A 25,197-nucleotide genomic window follows, 5' to 3' on the forward strand; every position below is an offset into this window, starting at 1 on the left:
GATCCCAAAAGATATATGTGTGATTCTATTTTTATAACATTCCTGAAATGACCAAAGATAAAAATGGAGAACAGATTTGTGATTGCCCGGAATTAGAGGAAATATAAGGTGGAAGGGAAGGAAATGTGGCTATAAAAGGGAAACATGAGGACCCTTATGGTAAAGAAAATGTTCTGGGGCGGCACCTGTGGCTCAGCGGGTAGGGCGCCGGTCCCACATGCCGGAGGTGGCGGGTTCAAACCCAGCCCCGGCCAAAAAAAAAAAAAAAAAAAAAGAAAATGTTCTGTATCTCGACTATATCACTGTCAACATCTTGGTTGTGGCAGTCCTATTAAGATGGTACCATTCGAAAAACTGGAATAAAGACTACATGAGATATCTCTGTTTTATTTCTCTTGACAAGTAAATCAAACATTATCTTAAAGTGAAAAGTTTAATTTAAAAAATAATATCTATTCTACTACTCTTCCACCCGTCTTTTCCTACAGACTAAAACAAGGCAGGGGGAGACAGGGTATTCTTGAGAATGTGCAGCCACATGCAGCCCTCATGCTCATCTTCAGCCCTAATTCACACCATCTGGTGGTATGAAAAACTACAATCCAAGAAGTGCAATGAAAATGGTTCTAGAATAGTAGTATTCCTAAGTACCCGGCAGAAAAAAATCACAGATTCTTTCTGAAAGAAACCATTGAATTCCAAAGTGCAAATGATTTCCAAAAAATAAACACAAATTAAAAAACAAACAGCTCACAATATTTTTAAAAAATCAATATAAGAAAACATGGCACCATGAATGAGAGTCAGCAAAGAAATACAGCAGATCACAAACATAAAAACTTCAATACTGAAACTATCAATTACATTACAAAATAAGTGTGTTTAATACAGCCTTAAGAAATAAAAGTTTTGAAATGATGAAGCATTAGCAGGCTTTTGAAAGTATCAAATAGAATTTCTAGAAAAGAACGCAGTAGACATTAAAAACACAAAGTTTAACAGTATATTTAAAATATTTATAAAAAGAAAAAAGGAATATTGACTTACCACTCTTTGAATAAATATTCAACAAAGAAGAACCCTCAGACCCAGAAAGATGTATTTAATTTTCAAAGGTACATAACTACTTAACAGAAGGAAAGCCTGGAAACCAGGTCTGCTAGTTACAGTCAAAACCTTTCCACTTTAGGACCTTGCTTCCCAAGGGCACGCACTAATCGATAAAACAACATGCCCTCCCCCAAAACACAAACTTTAACAGTATATTTAAAACATTTGTATAAAGAATTGATGAACTCTGTAAAATAACCAAATGAATTTTCTAAACTTCTTACATACACAGATGTAAAATATTAGACTTGATACAATAGGATGATCTATAAATACATATCCTGGAGGGGAAATAATGGAAGGGGAATATTTAAATACATAATAGCTAAGTATTTCAAGAGCTGATGAAGTATGCCAATCCCTATATTCAAAAAGCTCAACAAACCTCCAAGTAAATAAAAAGAAAAGAATTTCAATGCAGACAAGTGAGACAGAAATGAGATTACCTTAAAAGAAACAGACTGACAGCCAGCTTCTCAACAGCAAACAAACAAACAAAAAAAAGGAAGCCAGAGACCAAGCATGATACTTTTTTGTCTTGAGAGAAAACTGTGAATAAGGAATACTATACATGGCAAAAACATCTATGAGACATGCAAAAACAGAGATTTTTGTCACCAGTAGTTCATCAGTAAAGAAACTCCTAAAATCTGTAATTATTGGAAAAAAGAAAAATGATCCCAGAGGGGAGGTGATGAATCCTGATCTAGCTCCCTAGCCAGGTAACAGTGAAGCATACCTGATTTCTACTAAACAACTATTACAATGCCATAATCATGTGGTGCCATAATGACGTCCACCAAGAAGACAACTTTGTGGGAAAAACAGCACCAACTCAGTGCATATGCAATGCCTAAAGAGGCTCAGATACTACCTGCTAATCAAGTCACTGAGAATTTGCTTATCAGACAATATGAAACAGAGATTGTTCATGAATTGCAGCTTTAAAAACCTACACTTTCCCTAAGCCTTAAGTCTTACTCTAACTACCACCCCTCAGTAACTGGATCTAGTACTGGGCTTGGCAGTAAAATGGTTACTCAGTGTTTACTCTTTGATCACTAAGCTTTTTTTTTTTTTTTCTCTTTAGCAAAGGAGTGAGAGATGAAAGAAATGAACAGCTACAAAAACTGACTCAAAATAGATCAAAGACCTAAAAGTAAGATCTACTATAAAAACTCTTAGAAGAAAACACAGGGGGAAAGCTTAAGAACATTGGATTTGGCAATGATTTCTTGAACAATGATACCAAAACATGGACAACAAAGAAAAAATAGATAACTTGGACTTCATCAAAATTAAAAATTTTGTGCACCAAAGCTATCAGAGCAAAAAGGTAACCCACAGAGTTCCCACATTAATATCCATAATATATAAAGAATTCTTATAATTTAACAATAAAAAACCCAAACATCCTGATTAAAGTGTTTTATCTCTTAAAAATGGACAAAGGACTTAAATAAACATTTCTTCAAAGAATACATACAAATGGCCAAATAGAACATGAAAAGATGCTGAACATCACTAATCAACATGGAAAACAAAACCACAAGAAGATAAGCACTTCACACCAACTAGAAAAGGAAAGGATGGGAAGGGAGAGGAGGGGGGATGAGAGGAAGGGGCTGAGGGAAGGCAAGGAGGGGAGGAGAGGGGGGAAAAAAAAAGCTCTCAGCCCACAATTACATCCAGAGAAAATATCCTTTAGGAATCATGAAGAAATCAAGATATTCTCAGATGAAAGGAAACTAAGAGATTTGTTGCAAGCAAACATAACCTAAAAGAGAACAGCTAAAGGGATTTATTGAAATAGAAATGAGAATGCTAAGAAACCACTTTATATTAAAAGTGAAACACGAAAATGACAATCTATGATAATGTATAAATATGGTATACACACACAGAATGAGAAAGTAAGCAGCCTTTTTTAAAAGGAGGCTTACAGACTTAAAATGGTACATATGACAACACAGAGAAACCCTGAGGACATTGTGAAACAAGCCAGTCACAGAAAAACAAATACTATTAAATATATATGGAGTATCTACAGTAGTCAAATTGATAGAGACAGAAAATAGAACGGTGGTTGTCAGGGACTGAGCAAGAAGGGAACTGAGAGTTGATCAATGGGGACAGAGTTTCTTTCAACTCCGCAAACAGAAGAGTTCCACAGCTGGATAGCGCTGATGGTAGCAGAACAAGGAGAAGGTACTTAGTACCACTGACCCGTACACATTTTAAAAGGGTTAAGATGGTAAATTACACCTTATGCACTATTTTACCACAATTTTTAAAAATAAAAAATTATTTTAAATTAGATTGCTTATCACCACAAATTTGTGGAAGCAGCAAAATTGCCTGCAAACTGGGTTTCTAATGCATCTGCATTACAAACGCATACTGTGGATAGTTATATTATGGATATGTATAAATGTATGTCTAAGCATGAAACATATTTCTGTTTTTTCCTTGTAATGCAAAAATAAAAATTCTAACTACACATTAAAGGCTTTCATATGATTTTGGTATATATACATATATGTAGACAAAAACATGTAAAATAAGAGTACATTCCACTCACATATGTGTTTGGGTGCATATTTTCTAGCTCCTTCCACTGAAAAGACAAGAAGCAGTGACATCCCTACAACAATAAGCACAATTAGCACTCACATCTCGGTTTCTAAGCACCATTCTCCACAAAAGGATCTAGAGGTCTTTGTAGATGGATGATTTTAGAATGAGGGCTGAGAGATTTTAAGAGGAAGTAGGAATATTGTACTGACAGAAAGCATTAATAAATGTTCAAAGAATGGCATGCTTATGTCAAGAGGACCTAAGAATCAGTTGAAAGGGCTCTCACTGGCCAAATGTGAAATAAACGTTAATGAGTTACTCAATGTATAAGTAAACATTAAAAATATTATTATACAGAGTGACAAATACATGGCTAAGTATTCTGAAAATTTAAATACACATGTCTTATTTTCTAAATAATATTAAAATACTGATGATGGGCAGTAAGGATTAGAGCAGCGGTTCTCAACCTGTGGGTCACGACCCCTTTGTAACAATGAAAATACATCCTGCAAATCAGATACTTACATTATGATTCATAATAGTAGCAAAATTACAGTTATGAAGTAGCAACAAGAATAATTTTATGGTTGGGGGGACACCACAACATGAGGAACTGTATTAAAGGGTCGTGGCATTAGGAAGGTTGAGAACCACTGGATTAGAGAATGGCTGTAATTGGCCTGAAACCTCTGAAGGACCCTTTGGAAAAATTTATTGTACATATTTAAAACTCACTCTGTCTACTTAAAATCTAAATGTTAGCTATTGAAGTTAACTGGCAGAAAGATGTGCTCTTAAGCCAAATATAACAAGTTTGATCACATTTTTTAAATCTGATTGTCAAGTTTTTATTCAGTGTATTTGCAATATTCAATTTAGAAATAAATATGTAAATGAAGCAAACTAAGAATAAAAACATCATCAATTTTGATATGAATAAAGTTATAATGTTTTATAGCCTTCTTTCCATTTTTAAATTTTCAAGAATCGAACTGGTTACTGTATCTACTTTTGTAACTTCATATTTTGAATGTTTCCATTTTATTTTTTAAAATGTTTCTATTTCAAAATGGGTAAAAACTGAAATTAAAGTACATCATTAGGGCGGCGCCTGTGGCTCAGTCCGTAAGGCGCCGGCGCCGGCCCCATATACCGAGGGTGGCAGGTTCAAACCCGGCCCCGGCCAAACTGCAACCAAAAAAATAGCTGGGCGTTGTGGCGGGCGCCTGTAGTCCCAGCTACTCGGGAGGCTGAGGCAAGAGAATCGCTTAAGCCCAGGAGTTGGAGGTTGCTGTGAGCTGTGTGAGGCCATGGCACTCTACCGAGGGCCATAAAGTGAGACTCTATCTCTACAAAAAAAAAAAAAAATACCATATTTCCTATGACTTATGTAATTTAAAAATCAAATCATAGCATTTCTAAATAGTCATGCTTTTCTAGTAAGCAGCTCTATGAATCATTATAATCATTAAGTGATGTAAACTACATTCATTTTATTATACGAACATAAAAATTTAATACTTTCCTACTATCTACTTTATCTTCAACTCCATGCCTACCAGTATCTCTCTCCACAACTTGCCCGTAAGGCTTAGTCCTAGCCCTAACTTTTCCATTGCTGTCAAATTATATCAAGAATATTCAGGTTCAGCTTCCGTAGCTCAGTGGTTAGGGCGCCAGCCACATGCACCAGGGCTGGCAGGTTCAAACCTGGCCCGGGCTTGCTAAACAACAATGACAATAACAAAAAACACAGCCAGGCATTGTGGCAGGTGCCTGTAGTCCCAGCTACTGGGAGGCTGAGGCAAGAGAATCACTTAGCCCAAGAGTTTGAGGTTGTTGTGAGCAGTGACACCACAACACTCTATCCAGAGCTACATACTGAGACTCTGTCTCAAAATAAATAAATAAATAAATAAAAATTAAAAAAAAAAAAAGAATATTTAGTTGTAGGCTCAAATTTCTCAAAAACCTTTATTTCATTTTATATATCTAGGATTTACATCAGTTTTTTAAATATATAATTTACCTTGTGTTTTATATTCTCAAAGAAAATGAACATGTCAAAGAGTGAGGAAACTGATCAGGAATACATACACACTTCAGAAAATCATAAAGATATAACAGGAATATGAATAAAAACCACAATGTATACAGTAAGAAATATAAGCAGATTCTTATGCATTATTCTGTGTAGCTAAGAAAAAAAGCTGGCTGTTTTATAATCTTTACTACTAAAAACAAACCACAGAAGGAGAAAGTCTAAGTCCTTTTTAGAGTTCGGTAAGTGAAATATATTCATTCAGAAAAAAAAATTTCATAATGTGTTATAGCTGATGATTTTGGAAACAAAGTATGCTCTTAAAGCTTTTAAAGTAAATTTCTAGAAGCTCCTCTTGAAACTGAAAATTCTACAAAGTGATTTTTAAATTTTGAATTTTTTTTAGTTTAATATGGGCTTTTACTATTTAAAGGCAGTTCGATGATAATTACTCTCTGCTTTAATTTGTTTTGTAATTTCAGATCTTCATATATGAGACGTAAAAAAAAAAAGACTTTGGATCTGTTGTAAAAGCTTAATACAAAGCAAGATTTTACTTTACTATTCTAGTTAAATGCAAATTCTATAATAAAGTAATTTATATTAACAAGTATTCAGTGAATGAATCATAGTATATATTTTCTGAATTTAAACTAATAAGCGACATAACAAAATGCTTATCAACATATGACATTTGTTTCTGAATTATATAGCATAAAAACACTCAAATAATAAACTATAATTAGGTTAATGTGAATAAAGTATGTTTTTAAATTTTTGTAAAAATACATATTTTCATTAAGGTGTCCTGCATATAACTGTATTCCATTTTTTTCTAAAATAGTTGTGAAATAAGCTCCCAGAACTCCACAATCTTACAATTAGAAAGTAAATACAAAAAAACTCTTTTGAACCTATGTAACTTATATTTACCTGTCACAAAAAATTATATCAAGCACTCAATAGGAAACTAAAAATATAAAGTTTCAGAACTCTGAAAGAATAGTTTACAATCTATTTAACTATGATCAACTTATCTTGACAAGTAAAAACTAATCAACTAGATGGTTAATCACACATGACAGAATCATATTTAAAACTGGATGGACCTTTGAACATCAGACCAAGTTCCTTACTTAAAGTTGAAGTAAAAGAAATTCACAAACCTGAAGTGACTTGTCCAAAGTTACTCCTAATACAGGGCTTATGATGACATTATAATGTTGACCTGATAGTGTCATTAAAACTACAACGGCATTATTTTCCCTCCCACTTCCATCTTAATACTCTTCTTATTTCAACCTTACTTATTTTAATATTTGTTCTAGTACTGGCAATGGGTAACCCACTAATAATATACTGTAGATATCTAAACTTAGAAACTAAAACTAAGGAGGCAAAATAATATGTCCTTTACTATTCCTGTTACCTTTATTTTTGATTACAGCTAAGATTTCCTCTGTGAGTAGGCTGTTGTTGACAAGCAGTGACTCAGCTTGTGAAACTGACTTGTTTATAGGTTTTAAATGTTCTACTGCATTATTACTAAATCAAAGGAGCTTGTTTATATTATTTGTTACCATGCATTTTATTCAAAAGCATGGACTCGTTTTAAAGTAAGAATATTACATTCTTATGCTACTCTGAACATGAAATTATACAACTGAAAAAAATGTTAAGGTTACTGAACACTATTTAAGACTGTTTATTTCCTATTGGAGTGGCCTATGGTACAACAATAGACCACAGAGTCAAAAGATGGAGGGTAGAATCTTTAGGCTAAGGTGGCTCCTTTTCTTTTATTTATTTATTCATTCATTCATTCATTTATTTGTTTATTTTTTGAGATAGAGTCTCATTATGTCACCCTTGGTAGAGTGGTTGAGTGCCGTGGCATCACAGCTTACAACAACCTCCAACTCTTGGGCGTGGCATCACAGCTCACAGCAACCTCCAACTCTTGGGCTCAAGCGATTCTCTTGCCTCACCTCCCAAGAAGCTGGCACTATAGGTGCCCACCACAACGCCTAGCTATTTTGTTGTTGTTGTTGCAGTTGTCATTGCTGGTTAGCTAGCCTGAGCCGGGCTGGAACTTACCAGCCTTGGTGCATGTGGCTGGTGCTGTAACCACTGCTACGGGCCCCAGGCATGCTTTTCTTTTAGATGTATCACCCTAAACAAAGCCTGAACTTATCAATGACTCTCAGAGTACTAAAAGCGAACATATCCTCCCCACGGTTTTACTGACTAAAAAAAAATAATAATAATAATTTGAAAATGTTCTATAAATTACAAAAGGTATTATTATTATAAAATTATCTGTTACTATCTTTATAATGTATTTTTAAAATATATAATTATTCTGGGAGCCCAAGATGGATGAATCACCTGAGCTCACAAGTTCAAGACCAGCCTGAACCACAGCGAGACCTTATCTCTAAAAATAGCCAGGTGTTCACCACCACGGTACTATTAAGGCCTAAGTAGAGAACACATGAAGAGTCACAGTCCCTAAAACCTCAGTGCTAACAAGTAATTAATATCGGCACCTGCAGAAACAAGCTGATATTTAGACCCCAAATTAAAATATATTGGAGTCTCAAAAAGGGGAATGAGAGAGGATACCTGAGAAGGGTGAGGTCTAGGAGAACAGGTCTTCTCAAGGAGACCACAAGGATACACCTGCAGGGTCCTCTCCTAGTGACTCAGCTCTTGGGAATTTGTAAAGTTAACTTCCTGAAACTTGGAAATTTCCAAGTCATGTGAAATCCTGTAGTTCTGTGGGGGCGGGAATAGCATCTCCCGCTTGATTCAAACTGGCCAATGAGAAGGGTAGCTGTGGGGTAGAACTTTTTGACTGTCCATAAAAAGGGAAAAATCAAGCCAGTCCAGGAGCATGGCCATTTGGAATTCTATGCGCAGCCATTTGGAATTATTCTATGCTGTAAGCTCCCAGCTGGCAAATAAAGCCTTTCCTCTCATAAAATAGCAGGGCATTGTGGTGGGCACCTGTAGTCCCAGCTACTTGGGAGGCTGAGGCAGGAGAATTGCTTGAACCCAAGAGTTTGAGGTTGCTGTGAGCTGTGACACCATGGCACTCTACCAAGGGCAACAAGGTGAGACTCTAGTCTCAAAAAAAAAAAAAAAAAAAAAGGACATTGAACTTCACTTTTCACTTGCAAACTTCCCTTACATCATCAGATGTGAAAAATTCCTCTGGACTTCAAAACAGATCTATACTCCCAGAGTCCAACTCATGACACTTTTCTGGAGGAGGCAAGTGAGACCTATCTGGTTAGCTTATTTGAAGATACCAACTTATGTTATTTATCCATATCAAACACGTAACAATTATGCCAAAGGACATCCTGCAACAACTGATAAAGGAGAAAATGTACTAAGATCGTTGAGAGCAAACATTTTATTCTTAAAAACAAAAAAGAGCCGTATTATATGAAGGCAAATGAAAAAAACAGGTGAGAGAATAAGGTATTAGCAAGTTTCCCCCCAACTTTCATTGGTATGTAAATTTTTAATATTGACATGGGAGACATAAAGCACTCATGTAAGTAAGAAATGTTTCCATGAACAAGTTTCAGCAATTAAACTTTTTAACAACTATTAACAAACCTGTTAACTTGCTCCTACGTCTACACAATAAAAATCTAAACTCTTTCTAAGCATGCAACAAAGCCTTCAGAATTTTCAGACAAGACCTGCCAGAGTTAGCTTCTCTTATTCAACCCCAGGAACCCCATGCAGATACACTAATGTTTTTGCCACGTTACAAGATTCATTACAAACTTTCACATTTTAAATGCTATTCCTCCTATCTAAAAGCTTCTCCCTCCTCTCTACATAATCAAGTCATCCTTTGTGCTATAGTTCAAATGTTACATTCTCACAGAATACCCTAGATAAAGCTGGCTATGCCATCCTTTACTCCTCTCTGGTCCCATAAAATATTTTCATATTATACACTTGTCTGGTGACATGTCTGTCTCTTCCATTCGACTAGACTAGCATTTAAAACTAGGCTGTGTTCCTTATTCATCTTTGAGTCTGGTCCTTGACAGCTTATAACTCAATGCTTAACTAAAAGAATTCTACAGAATCAGGAGCCATGGAAACTCAACACTAAGAAAAATTTAAAGTATCAATTATTAAATAAAAATAGAAATCATTTGAAACAAAAAGGTATAGCCAAACTACAATGCTTTGGTTACACTAGAATATTTCACTGAAGTCATAAGTGAGAGTCACAATTTTCCTAAAGTTAATCTGTAATCTTAACAAAGGTACTGGATCCACTGTATATGGAAATATTTAAATCTAGAACTTTTTCTTAGTGTCACTTCACAGTCCTGATTTAAGTTTTCTCTACTGCAAAGCCACTATATGTATTTAATATACACATATTATTTTTACCAGTCAACTACACAGTATCAAATCTAAAGCATAATCAATAATACAACTGAAAAGGAATCCACATCAACTGGAGTTACAGAAAATCAGAATTATCAAATACCTAAAGATCTATCAGAAACAAACTATTCTTAACATGGGATAAACTAAATCCTTATAAACAAGTAATCTGTTAATCTAGTTATTTTGACAACTACCTGTATGTATTAAACCATTTATTCTCAGAACTTTATTAGCTTAAACAACTTAAAATTTCTTTTATTTTTAATACTTGCACTTTGTTACGTATTGCAATTCTCAATTAAAGCAGCAACAATAGGTCTTACTTGACCATATAAGAGAACCTGTCACATCTAAAAATTATTTAAGATTAGTGCTACAGACATTGAGATATGTAGCTGACAGGTTACAATCAGAACTACAACTTCAAAAAACCAGCATAACTAAAATATGACTTTGTGTTCATTTACTCACTATTTATTAGACAAGAATGTACAGCACACTGTGCTGGTCCACAGGGAGAATATAAGAAGGGAGGTCACAGCAGTAACGAAGGTAACAGCAGATGGGAGTAACAGTTAACTTCTACTGAGTACTTATTATGTGCAAGACACACTACGCGTATTAACTCACTTAATCATCCCACAAATGCTAGAAAGCAAAATTATCCTCATTTAACTGAAGTACAGAAAGGTTAAGTAACTTGCCCAAGGTCACACAGCTGGTATATGAATCTAGGGACTATGGCTGTGGTGTTTTGACTCTGAGGAACTTCTAATCTAACAAAAGCATTAACACACATATCAACTTAAAACAAAGACAGAATTTTTCAAATGACGAAGACAGTGCTATAGAATTTCAGGGTTAGAAAATGCAATCAAGTTAATAGAAGAGAATGGTATATTTTTCATGTAGGAAAAAAGGCTAGATTTTGCTGGTTGGATACAATTATAAGAGAATATTTTACAAAACATCAAAATTATAAACATGTATCTCAATAATATTCAAAAAACTGTAATCTCTCAACAGCAGGTTACATCAACAATTTTGCATAAATGAAACTGTTCCTTTCCATGGCTATTTTATGTATGCGTGGTTCAGTATAGTTCCATTAAATGAGGGAATAGGGCAATTATTGTTGCTCCCATACCTACAGACAGACTAAAGGGAAGTATGTCGTAGGGCACCAAGAAGACATCTCTTTACATACACTACACCTCTATCTCAGCCTTTTTTACACTATGCCAGTAGAAAACTATACTCAGGGAAAAAAACATGCTCTTTAAAAATTTGGATGTGAAAGATCACATTATTTTTTTTAGTCAATCATTTGCCATCATGGCCAATCACAATCATTTTGCCAAAGACATTTTTTTTTTTACAGTGAAGAATATCTGTACATAGATTTTTAAGCCAACAATACCTGAAGAGAACATTTTACAATTGTGTAATAAACTTCGAAAAGAAATATGCCTCTCCATTACCATGACACCTAAACATGGTGCCTTAACTGAAGAAGGTTCTTAATACCAATGAATTTGTTTTAAAAGCAAGTGTCTTTTAAAATTAAATTTATAGTAGGTATTTAAGTATATATTTAATGCTTTTTTGCAACCTATATCTTTGATGTGATCTTTTCAATTTGGGCTACCACGGTACTCTACCATTCTGGAAATGTATAAATCCTCTTCCCCTCAAGTTTGGCAAAAATTTACAGTACCTGGGCACTCAGACTCAAAAAATTTATGTGACTAATCCACAAAAGGGAAAATAAAAAAGAAGCAGGGATCTTAATTACTTAAATTGGAGTTTTCATTTAAAAGCAAATTTTACCCATTTAAAACTTCTTAAAAACTGGGTGACAGAAATACTTCATAATATTCACTCAGGGCAAGCGCATAGAACTGACACATGAATGCGTATAGAACATCTGGGAAAAGCAACCAGTGGAATGAAGTTCTAACAAAATTGACTTGGGACAGGAGGCAAATACATTAAGTTAGGAGTTTCTGATTAAATAGGATAGATTAAACATAAGCATTTAGCTCTGATGTCTCCCAAAATATTTCTAAAACAAAAGCAAAGAAATTTGTGAAAAAGTATAAACTCGTAAGTAACAGAAACACACCTGAAAAGGCTGAATCCCACATAAGCCTGGAGCAAAGACACACATTCATATTGCATTTACATTCAGTACACCAAAAGGCCTCTAAACTACTTGGAGAAGTGTTTTATTCCAAGATTGGGGCAGGAAAAATATTATATGGGCTAGAGCATTACATAGTGCTAGAAATTAAGGAAGTGGTCAAAAACCAAGGATGAACACACAAGCCAACCAGAAAGAGCTCTCGTTAGACAATACTGGAACAAAATAAATAATGATAATATTGGGTTACTCAATCCAAAAAATAAAATAAATATCCACGCTGATAAAAATAATTAAGTAGATAAATAAGGGAGAAGGAAGAACTCCTCACAGAAGAATTCCAATTAATAAATGTAAAAATAATGAGGGAAATAGAAGAATCACTACTATTCGGCCACAGTAATAAAATTGCTGCAAACAAGATCCAAGGATGGATGATAACATTAGTGAGCAGAAATGTAAGAAGCAGGATATTTGCATGGTCTCAAGTATTAAGTAATAAAGGGGAAAATATTCACTTTACAGTGGAGAAACCTAGCAGACATCACCTTACCAAAGTGAGCTGGCTAACATCACAGGAGCACATTCCAACATCATGTCCCCCTCCATGGGGGCTGCACTAAGAAAAACACACCTCATGCTCGTCTCGGCAGCACATATACTAAAATTGGAATGATACAGAGAAGATTAGCATGGCCCCTGCACAAGGATGACACGCATATTTGTGAAGCCTTCCATATTTTTTAATGTATGGCTTTCACATGAAAGCTATAACCCAGTTATAACCTAAGAATAGGGGAAAGGGGGAAAGGGGAGGATGGAGGGAGGGTGATTGGTGGATTACGCCTGTGGTGCATCTTACAAGGGTATATGTGAAACTTAGTAAATGTAGAATGTAAATGTCTTAACACAATAACTAAGAAAATGCCAGGAAGGCCATGTTAACCAGTATGATGAAAATGTGTCAAACAGTCTATAAAACCAGTGTATGGTACCCCATGATCGCATTAATGTACACAGATATGATTTAATAAAAAAAAAGAAATAAGAAAGAAAGAAATAAAAACACACCTCATCTAATAGCCTTCCCTTCAGTTCATAATCTCATCTAAAAGCCTTCCCTTCAATTCAAAATCTCAATTTATTCATGAGAAAGCATAAAAAAAATTAACAGCTATTCCACAAAATAACTAACCAGTGCTCTTCAAAAGTGTCCAGGTCATAAAAAAGAAGGAAAATAAAAGTATCACAGATAGGCCGGGCACAGTGGCTCACACCTGTAATGCTAGCACTCCGGGAGGCCAAGGCGGGTGGAAGGCTTGGCTCACAAGTTCAAGACCATCCTGAGCAAAAAGTGAGACCCCAGTCTCTATAAAAATAGAAAAACTAAGGCAAGAGGATCACTTAAGCCCAAGAATTGGAGGTTGCTGTGAGCTATGATGCCGCACCATTCTACCCAGGGTGACAGCATGAGACTTTGTCTCAAAAAAAAAAAAAAAAAGGTATCACAGAGAAAAAGATACTAAGGAGACATGACAAGTGAATGCAATGTAGGATCACAAAAAAAATGACATTAGTGGAAAACCTGGTAAAATCTGACGAAATCCTGTATTGCAGTTAATCAGTATTATACTAAGATTAATTTCTTGTTTTTTAATAATTATTCTATTGTTATATAGATGTTACGCTAATGAGAAGCTGGTGAAGGGTATGTGGGAATTTTGTATTCTTTCTGCAACTCTTGTATAAATAAATTTTTTAAAAAAGAAAAAAAAACTGAGAGACTCAGGAACTGGAAGTTTCTAATACTCTGGGAGTGAGGGCAGACTCCAAACTAGGACAATGACTCAAGGCTAAGAAGCAGTAATAACCCCAGATACCTCTTCTACTCTTCAACCCTTTCTGACTAAAGACAAACAATGCCTGGGGGAGCACATAGCAGGGTATGTCTGGACTAGAAGACATCATACTCAATTAAATCTGAAGGGTACCATACCGAAAACCAAGGAATTAAATGCAAATTTATCTGCATACTTAATAATAAGACCCATACCCGCTTTTTCTGCTCAGTTCCCAAACCTTTCTCTTCTGGCAAAAGGTTCAGTCTTTTCTGGGAAACTAAGCCAGCACAAGAGAAAAGATGTGTCACTGGGTGCTATGATCTGAATGCTTGTGCCACTCCACTCCCCCAAAATTCACGTTGGATCTTAGTCACCAATATGATATTAGGAGGTATTTGGATCATGAGGACAGAGCCCTGGTAAATGAGATTAGTACACATATACAAGAGGTCCCAAAGAGCTATCTCGCCCCCTTCCTCCAGAACACGGTGAGAGGATGCCACTCTATGAAGCAGGAAGCAGACCTTTATCAGATACCAGATCTGCCAGCACCTTTAACTTTCCAGCCTCCAGAACTGTGACAAATTTATGTTGCTTCTAAGGCACTAGTTTATGGTTTTTGCTTTAGCAGCCCAAACGAACAAAGATGCTGGGAGTCTATATGGAAATTTTCTAGATTTACCCTACAGGGAAAATTCTAATCACCCAATGGCAAAGCTTCCATATAGTTTTTAAGCTTCTCTCTTGAATAAAAAGACTTGTAAGGATCATGAGACCTCTAAGGAAAGCAACTAATATAAAAGAAAAAGCCCAAAGCAAACAAACAGAAAAAGAAAATATGAAAGAAAGGAAGAATAAGCATAGAAGAAAACTACCAATATTTCCTATAAGAGATAAGACATGAACATCCATAAAACAAATACAGAATATTATTTCAATTTTTTTCAGGAAAAAAAAGGAGTGCTTGGAAATTTATACATATTGGAAATAAAACATTAGACAAATTAGAAGGCAAAGTTGAGAAAAGTCTCCCAGAAAGAAGAGAAAAAAAAATAGACAAAAGATGAAAACAGACAAGAAAATTAAGAAACCAGTTAGTGGACCCAATATCTAGACAATAGGAATTCAACAGAGAAAATAAAGGAAAGGAAATAAAAAAAAATTGTTCAAAAAAAATTTCCCAAATTAATGAGATAAATTCCAGATTGAACAAGACTACCCTGAATTTAGTGAATGGATAAAAAACAGATCTATAGCAAGCTACATGATACTTGAATTTCAGAACTCTGGGGACAAAGATTATCCAAGCTTCCAGAAAGTAAGAAAAAAATTAAATACAGTGGAAAAGAGTCTTCTAGACATCTGATCTCAATAGCAACACAGAAAAATAGAAGACAATAGGAGCAACGTCTTCAAAACTCTGAGAAAAAATTATTTTGATACAGAATTCTTGACCTAGCCAAACCACCTATAAGAGTGGAGAAACAAACATTTTCAGACATTAAGATCTTAAAAAATTGTATCGCATGCAGAAAACAGTTGAAAGTGGTCCTTCAAAATGAGAAAGCAAACTAAGGAAGAAGAAAACATAAGAAACAGGGCTCCAATACAAGACAGAAGTGAGAAGAATCACCGAGCTGGTAAAGCAGATCCAGTGCTACAGCTGCATGGGAGTTCTTAGATTTAACAAATTCAAACTGGAGCAGGACAGAAGACTCTGGGAAAGGGTTCCTCACAAAGTCAAAATTGGGAGATTCGAACAGAAGAGGAGATTTATATACTTGAGAGAGGGTCTGGGCCAACTCAGGGCTTCTCCGCATTGGTATTGACATTGGAGCCAAATAATTCTTTGTTACAGAGTCTATCCTGCATAGTGAGGGATGTTTGGTAGCACACCTGGCTTTTACCCACTAGATGTCAGCAGTACCCACCTACTCTCCTCCCCTCCCAAAACATTGTCAAGTGGGAGAAAATGGCCCTCAGTTACTAACCACTTGGCTAAATTAACACACACAGAAAACTAAGCAAACAAATTTTAAAGAAATTATTAAGTCAGGGAAAACAAAATGTTATACAGGAAAAGAAAATAATTATAGCAAACTACGTGGCTCAGCTCTGAACAGTTTATAGTCACAATGACACAAACTTTGAAATACTAACATATCCAAACGACTTACGACATGCCAACAGTGAAAAGATTGAACAGGGTTGAAAAGTGTGTCTGTGTGAGGTTGGAGATAATGGTAAAACCCTCGTCTTCCAGTGTGGGAAATCAGTAGATAATACCTTACAATGAAAACTCAAGAACGGGCACTATAAAAATGCTAGTCTGAAATAATAGACGTAAGTATTAATGGAGACCCTGAAATGAGGGAGAGGAGAAATCTGAAGAGGATTACCGTTTTTATAAACAGTTAGGTGCCACATAACTACATTTTGGCCAATAATGGATCACATACAATAGTCTCATAAGATTACAGTAACATATTTTGACTGTGCCTTTTCTATGTTTAGATGTACTTAGATATACACATACTTACCATTACATTACACTTGTATACAGTATTCAGTATAGTAACATTCTGTACAAGTTCAGAAGCAACAGACTATACCATAAAGCCTAGGTGTATAGTAGGCTGTAACTATCTAGGTTTGTGTCAATACACTGTATGATGTTCACACAACAAATCTAATGAAACATTTCTCAGCACATATCCCTGTCACAAAATAACACATGACTGTAGTTCTGCAGAGCTCCTTAACTTTTCTAAATATGTGCATATATAATTTTTATAAAAATTAAATTTTAGGCTCAGCACCTATAGCGCAAGCAGCAAAGGCACCAGCCACATACACCAGAGCTGGCAGGTTGAATCCAGCCCAAGTCTGCCAAACAACAATGACAACTATAACCAAAAAATAGCCGGGTGTTGTGGCGGGTGCCTGTAGTCCAGATACTTGGGAGACTGAAGCAAGACAATCGCTTAAGCCCGCAAGCTGGAGGTTGCTGTGAGCTGTGATGCCACAGCACTCTATCCAGGGCAACAGCTTGAGGCTGTCTCAAAAAAAAAAAAATAATAATTAAATTTTAAAAAATCGATTTATTGCAGCCCAATTCATAATAGCTAAGTCATGGAAAAAGCCCAAGTGCCCATCAATCCACGAATGGATTAATAAATTGTGGTATATGTATACCATGGAATACTATGCAGCCTTAAAGAAAGATGGAGACTTTACCTCTTTCATGTTTACATGGATGGAGCTGGAACATATTCTTCTTAGTAAAGTATCCCAAGAATGGAAGAAAAAATACCCAATGTACACAGCCCTACTATGAAACTAATTTGGGACTCTCACATGAAAGCTATAACCCAGCTACAACTTAACAATAGGGGGAAGTGGGAAAGGGGGGGGTAGAGGGAGGGGAATCGGTGGGATCACACCTGTGGTGCATATTACAGGGGTATTTGCGAAACTTGGTAAATGTAGAATGTAAATGTTTTGGCACAGTAACTGAGATAACGCCGGAAAGGCTATGTTAACCACTGTGATAAAAATGTGTCAAATGGTTTATGAAGTGAGTGTATGATGCCCCATGATCATATCATTGTATACAGTTATGATTTAATAAAAAAATTAAAAAAAAAAATCGATTGAGGCTAGATTATGAAGGACTTCCTACTATTAAAGGCTACTATGATTTAGAAATAGCTATATATCTTTAAGCAAGGTACTTAACCTCTTTAAGCCTTAGTTTCTTCATCTGTAAAATGGATAATGAAGACTAATAGCTGCCTTAAAGGGATGTTATATGGATTAAATGTAATGATTGTAAATTGGTAAGCATAGTACTTGTAAGTAGTACCTATTATTCTTTTTTTTTTTTTTTTTTGAGACAGAGTCTCACTATGTCACCCCCAGTAGAGTGCTGTAGCATCACAGCTCACAGCAACCTCTAACTCTTGGGCTTAAGTGATTCTCTTGCCTCAGCCTCCCAAGTAGCTGGGACTACAGGCGCCCGCCACAACGCCCGGCTATTTTTTTGTTGCAGTTGTCATTTTGCTTAGCAGGCCCAGGCCAGGTTCGAACCTGCCTGCCTCAATGTATGTGGCTGTTGTCCCAACCACTGAGCTATGGGCGCCGAGCTGGGTAGTACCTATTATTCTATTTGCAATCAGAGGATGATAATTATAAATGTAAAAGCAGGTAAATCATACTCTCATCTGTATTAAAAAGTAACTCTGGCAGTTGTGGAGAAAGAGCCTGGAAGCAGAGTGACTGACCATTCAGAAGGGCTACATTTGAGTAAGAAAATACAGTAAGTAATTAGATAGAAGCAGAGACTCCGAGAGAAAGGTAAGGGTACAGAGATAATTTCTAAATGATACGTGAGAAAAAAGGAAATGATGGGGAGTCAAAAAACTAACTTAAGCAAATAAACAGATGGTGATGACACTAACTGAAACAGGAGAACACAAAGAATCAGGTGGGAGGAGAGAAGAGAAATAAGCTTAATATTACCCATAATTAATATGTGGATTCTAGAGCACAGCCAAGTAGAGAGATCTAGTATGCAGATGGAAATCTGAATCTAGAAGGGAGGTCAAGGCTGGAGACACAAATGTGTAAATCACAATCAAAGATTAAAGGCATACAAATGGATCAGATTACTCAAGGCAAATATACACAGCAAGAACAGAGGGGGGAAATAAAGCCATGAGCATTATAAAAACAATACAATATTAAGCAAATAACTACTTCAAAAACTATATTCAGAAAATCTCAACTTCTTTGAAAATAACCTATATGCCATTTTTGAAACGTGTAAAGAAAATCTAAATATACTCTAAAGATCCAAATATCCAGAAACAGCAAACTGTTAATGTTTGAGTGTATTTTTCTAATCTTTCAATGCATAGAGCCCTAAATTGTCCATTTTTCCTCGACAAAATTGAAGTCTTAAACAACTCTGCATTCCGCTTTTTTTACTTTATTAAATAAGCATTTCTAATGATATCAAAAATATCTTTATTAAACACTTCTATTTATTTAAAACATTGGTGAAACTTGACAAACTTGCCTTTTACTGATAAAGAATCAACACCCTAAAATTTAAGAAAAAGGCTCATTTCAAAAGAATCATCAAAAACAAGAATGACAACTGCAGCACATTTCCTCAAGTTATTTAATTAGGAGAAATAAAGTCAAAAGAATATTTTATTTGATGTATTCCATGGTAGATAATGATGAATGGATTTTATAAGAAATCAGACAACAGAATGATGAATGGATTTTACAAAAGCTCAGACAATAAAAATGAAAAAAAAGTTGTTTATTATTTGGGGATGTCTCAATAGCAATGTCCTTTATATAATTCTGCAATTATTGTGAAGCTCAAATGAGTTAATACACATAAAGTACATTAATCAGTATCTGTCATATAAATAAACGCTTGATAAATACTGGCTATTATTATTACCATCATTATTAAATGCCAAAAATAGTTCCAGATGAAAGTAATGGTTATTGCAAGTAAAACAGAAGAGAAAAAAATCCACTGCGGTATGGAATTTATATTTCTATTCTTTTCCTTTCACTGTTTCTGTGCTTTTGATATTTATGTACTCCATGGATACCACTTTAAGTGGTATTCCAGTATAAAGTATTACTTTAAAAGCATCAGTAAATACGTACTTTATTCTTCATTAACTATTCAATACTCTCATTCTTCTTGACAGAAGAATGAATTTTGAGAAAAAATGCATTTTGTCTCTTCTAAGTTTTCCCTATATGGTAGAGTACAGTGATATGCAGAGTACTCAATAAATGTTAATATCACAAATCCTTATAAGAAAACAGAATAATAAAACCAAACAATAATTAAAACTGGAATGATATTAAAAGCAAGAGGCCTCAAGGCCAAAATCAATATACCACAATTCAAAGACATATTAGCAGAGTGAAACAGTGAAGCAAAAAGCTTTGTTGTCCACCACAGTGAACAGACCACATTTTCTTTGCTCTTTCTGGGTACAATTTAGGAGGAATATTAAAAACTCTAGATTATGTTCAAAAGAGAGCAATTGCTAAAGGGCTGAAGATTCTCAGGCTCACCACAATGGGTTTGCCCTCCTGCTCCCTCCCCCACCCTCAAAGGTGAATAAAGCTGCCCTTTAGGATTTCTGTATTGTCCAGAGGCAACTATCAAAAGACTGCATTACCCAACAGCGAGACTCCTCTCAACTCAGAAATTTAAAATAACAGGTCTGCTCTAAGATGTCAGTCATAAAGGTATGCATTCAGGCAAAAGTTGGGAACTAGCTTACTAAAGATGCTATGGAAGACCTCCAAGCACAGGATAATGAGAATTCTAACTGGGTTTACAACCCTGTGACCACATCACGAATATTTACTGAGTATCTGCTCCAGGACCTGACACAGACCTATAACATATACCAAAACAAAATGCAAAGCAAGAGAGAGACACACACACAAAGATGTCTGCTGTCAAAGAATATACAACAAATAATATACAAAAGGTATATTACAGTTTGAGACCATAACAGATGTTGCAAAATGCTATTAATTGTCCAACAAATTATATTCATACATAAAGGTCAGAGACAGAAATTCCTAAGATTAAAATGATCAAAAGGCTTTTTACAAGATATGAAATACTTATGGGAAAAATATGAAGGTTTTGAACAGGTGGAGAGAAGCAGGGAAAAGGGGACAGTGTACATGTAAGTGTAAAGCAAGTCAGACAGAAACCTGCTCAGCCACACTAAAAACTTGTTTCATGGAAGAAGAGATAAGCTAATAGGGCAGGTTGTAGCCAGAATCAATTGTACTGGGCCTTGAATACCCAGCTAAGTTGTTTCGAATTTATCTTGCATATGGTCTCTGCAGCAAGTACTCAACCCTGCCACTGTAGCCATATAAAACAGTAAATAAATGGCATGACTATTACAGGACTGAATTTTGAATTTCATATATTTTCATGTATCACAAAATAGTATTCTTTTGATATTTTTCTTCAATAATTTGAAAATGTAAAAATCATTAACTCATAGGCCATATAAAAACAGGCTACAAGCTGCATTTGGTCCATAGGGTGAGGACTACCACTAAGCCGCCTTCTTCACCAGTCCTCTAAGGTACATCTGTGCTTGAGTTTCAGAGACCAGAATAACTTATCATTCAGTGAACTATACACATCCACACATGCACATGCATACACACATAATCTAACCAAGATCTAAATTTTGTAGGGGTCAGAGGATCTCTATACATAGTTCCTCAAAACCAGCGGTTCTCAACCTGTGGGTCACAACCCACAGGAACTGTATTAAAGGGCCACCGCATTAGGAAGGTTGAGAACCAGTGCTCTAAACTGTATATGATAAGCCATTAGAACAGGTGCAAGAAATTTTTTAATTTCGCAATTTATTTTCACATAGTACATGCACTTGTGAGAGTTGTAAACTATTCTTACAGAGCCTTTATATTACATGGAGGAATCTATAAAATAGAGCATAATCAGGGAAAAAGTAGCAGGGAATGTGAATTCTAGTCCTATCTCTGCCATTTGTGCATTATTAGTCCGCAAATAAGTAAGTCATTCTCAATCCTCTGGACCTAATTCTTTCACCTGTAAAGTGAAGAGTTTAACTTGCTCACTATGCTTTCTCTTAACTTTAGCACTGTGTGATTGTACTAGTACTTAAAAAAGATCGGTCAGGGAACTTCAAAGATCAAACAAAAGTGCTAATTCAGAACATAGAAAAGAAGAGAAAGGCCTTGATGAAATGAGTAGGCAGATAAGACTAACAAGCAGGAAAATGATCAGAAAAGCGCATTACTAAAATCAAGGAATTGTTTTTTTTAATGCTACAGAAAATTCAGAGGAGGAGAAGCACAGCTTCCAGTAATCCAGAAGGAAATATGGGAGTGGAAGGGAACCACTTGGACGAGTAATGGGTATGGCTATGAAATAAGAAAAACAATTTACTAGCTAAAAAGAACAAGGGCCTTAGCATTTGAGTGTGCTATGCACGGGACTTTGGTAGGTCCTGTTTAGGCAGACCCGTAGTACTACCAAGTAACATGGAAGGAATCATTACGGAAACTAGGGAAAAAGAAGGCTAAAGATGAAACTAGGAATAGAAAATAAAGGAATATGGTCCAGAAAAAGTAGGAAATAAAGTTGTGATAAACTTGAAGCCTTACATAAGGAAGTTAGTCTTAAAGAGGCATTTAGTCTTTAAACTTCTAAAAGATAAAAGCAGCTTACAGTATCAGTTTTTACAAAACAAGTGTGTGTCTGCAAAGCTGTGTATCATACTTTCTATAAATCAAATTATTCGGGAAATAAATCTAGTTTTGATTTTCTTAAAGGTAAGTTCCACCTATAAAATATTTTCTAATGGTCAACGATTAAGAAAGGATTAATTTTACTTTTTATAAGAATGAAAACCAGCAATATGTAGCTCTAAAGGGAAATACATATTTATATCTTTCTTATAGCACCTATCACTTCCTTCCCTGCATGAGAATTACTTACGCGGTAAATAAAGTACCTAGGCCGTAAATGGAGCTCAACGAACACTACTGTTGCCTTTCTTAGTACTTGTAGTTAGTTCCCAAGACAAGAGTTCTGATTAATTCATCTGTTTATCTGCTTTGCGCAGAGATTGTTATGCTTTATGAATAAATACTGACATAGTAAACTCTGCCTTTTTAAAAAACTGTCTTTGCAAAACAACTATCACGGTTGGGAAAATATTTGTATCATGTAACTCCAATAATACCACTTTTGCATAGTAGCAGAACTTGAGAAAGTAGCAAAGAATTGCTACACAACACCTTAAAAGGCAAAGAAAAATTAATAATTTGTAACAATCACAACATTCTACATGGCTAATTTCAACCCAAGACTCGCCTCTATTCAAGGTGTATGAGAAATAAAAATGCAAAGCATTAGCCTGATGATCGGCCAGTTAAAAATACACGTTCGAATATGCGGAAGATATTTATAAAGTCAACAGAGATACTATTAATATATTGAAATTCACTGGCCAGTGGTGGATTCTACTACTACAAGAGAAGCCAAAAAGTCGGCTCTCTTATCGCTTGGTTTTAAGAATTCAAGAAATCATTCAAATTGGCACATACAACCCAACCTTAAGAAAACAGTTCAGCTCTCCATATGGTAATGTTACCTACCTCCTTCCTTTGAAGTCCCATTCACTACTTTTCAACAATCTTTGGTAGGCCCCATTTAGACAGGCCAATAGTACTACCAAGTAACATGAGTTGAAAAAAGTGGCAACAGTTAACTCTGCCCTCCCACAGATCACACTTGGGTGTAGATTTCACAAGCCCTGAAAGCTACACACCGCCACTGTCAAAACCCGAAGCAGCACCGTCACCCTGCCGAGTCCATCGGCAACTGTTCCAGAATGTTTTCTCTGAAATCGTCTCGCTCTCTTTCTCCGCTCGACGTGTTAAATTAGTGCTTAAAGCCCATCGTCTGCCCAAAAGCAGCACTGGATTCTCCCGTCCGCTCTTTTATTCGTCCAGCCCCACACATCCGAGGGTAGGTCCTGCTCCCCGGGACCCTGGACCCAGCGGGTCTCCCAACTGCTCGCCGCACCCACCTTGCCGTCCCCCCATGGCACCCCACTTCCTCCCCCCACAGCCAAGCCCACACCCAAGCCGGGCCCGCAGCCGCCCCCTGGCCCGGGCCCGCGCTCCTCGATCGGCCGTAGGCCTCGGGCCTAGCCTCCTCCGCTGGCCCCTCACCTCTTTCGGGACCAGTTGGTTCTCTTCGCCCGGCACCATGGCTCAGACTCCGGCCGCTCCTCTCCGCCCTGCCAGGGGAGGGTGGAGGGTGGCGGCGGCTCTCTACCTCAGGATAGAAAAGCAGCGGCAGTCATCGTCTCCGCCGCCTGCGTTCCGGCAACCGCGGAGGCCTCAGCCTGGGCCTCAGACACCAGCGCGCAGACACCGACCCAGGGCTCCGCTGCCGCCGCCGCCTTCGTCGTCGGCCCCGCCCCCAGCCCACCGCAATCAATGGAAAAATGGCGGCGCCGCTCTCGCGAGAATTCGGCCGCTCGGGCTTCGAGCCCCGCGCCGGTGCTCGAGGTACCCAGGTAGCTGTCGCTCGCTGCTAATCACTCAGCTCTTAGCCCTGGGACGTGCAAAACTGGTAAAGCGGGCATGCAAACTCTTTTCATTAGAGCGAAGCTGGACCGTCTGCTCGGGACTCCCTCCACCGGGAGGGCAAGGGCCAGGCCCACAGTCCTCCATGTCTTCTCGGGCTCTTCCGACTCCCTCTCCATCATGAAAAGATTCTAGCCCGACGTCCCGGCTCTGGCTCATACTTCTCTCGCTGCCTGTTAGCCAAGCGCCTGAACGTCATCCCGGCGTCAGTATCCCTAGCCTTGTCCTGATAGTGAAGGGGCTACCGCTTGGCCTCCACCTTGAGACAGCTCCGGCCCTGCCAGTCAAAGGGGACTGCGTTATTTACCTCCTTTCACTCCCCTGTAGTCCTTCTCCTCTTGCCCATCCTCCTCAAGGCCCCGGCCTGAAGGGCCTCACGTCCCATCTCCCGCTAGAGGAGGCAGCACCTCTTTGCCCCAGTGAATTGGTGTCATCACGGACCCCCAACCCCATACCCTCCTCAACTCAATTGGAGAAGTGCTCCCCTTCTCCCTTCCAGGCAAGTCTGGGACTAAGGTAGCCTCCGAGAATGGGGCTCCAGTATGCTTCAACTTATGATCTTCTTTAAAAATGTTTTTAGAGAACTTTAATGTCCTCTGAGAGGAAGCATTCTGCTGTGTTTTATATTAAACAAATTTTGTGTAATGGTCATTTTTCCAAATCTTACCCCTTCCATTATGAAGATTCAGGAGGGCGTCCTTCCTGAAGACTTTCATGGATACAGTGATCTTAACATCATGCTGAGACAATTATCCTGCCATATTCTTAATATCCACAGCAAAACTACCTGTACCTGGGTTCTCCAAACATTTTTTTGATGGTACGTTCCC

General features: G+C 36.9%; 1 protein-coding gene and 1 non-coding gene across 4 annotated transcripts in view; one reads left to right on the top strand and one right to left on the bottom strand.

Annotated features, from left to right (window-relative positions):
- Positions 1-24,701, bottom strand: part of USP47 (ubiquitin specific peptidase 47) — a 126,154-nt gene extending 101,453 nt beyond the window's left edge. The window contains exon 1 of one of the 3 annotated variants that reach the window (XM_053560443.1): positions 23,948-24,701. In XM_053560443.1, the coding sequence (XP_053416418.1) occupies positions 23,948-23,986 (39 nt within the window). In that variant the 5' untranslated portion in view covers positions 23,987-24,701. The remainder of the gene's footprint in view (positions 1-23,947) is intronic. The other 2 variants (XM_053560442.1, XM_053560441.1) reach the window with 2 other exon arrangements.
- On the top strand, positions 12,940-13,046 carry LOC128566102 (U6 spliceosomal RNA). Its single transcript, XR_008374398.1, has one exon. It is a non-coding gene; the product is annotated as a U6 spliceosomal RNA (small nuclear RNA).
- Positions 24,702-25,197: the final 496 nt, after the last annotated feature.

Source organism: Nycticebus coucang, chromosome 14 (assembly GCF_027406575.1).
Source record: "Nycticebus coucang isolate mNycCou1 chromosome 14, mNycCou1.pri, whole genome shotgun sequence".
Classification (NCBI taxonomy): domain Eukaryota; kingdom Metazoa; phylum Chordata; class Mammalia; order Primates; family Lorisidae; genus Nycticebus; species Nycticebus coucang.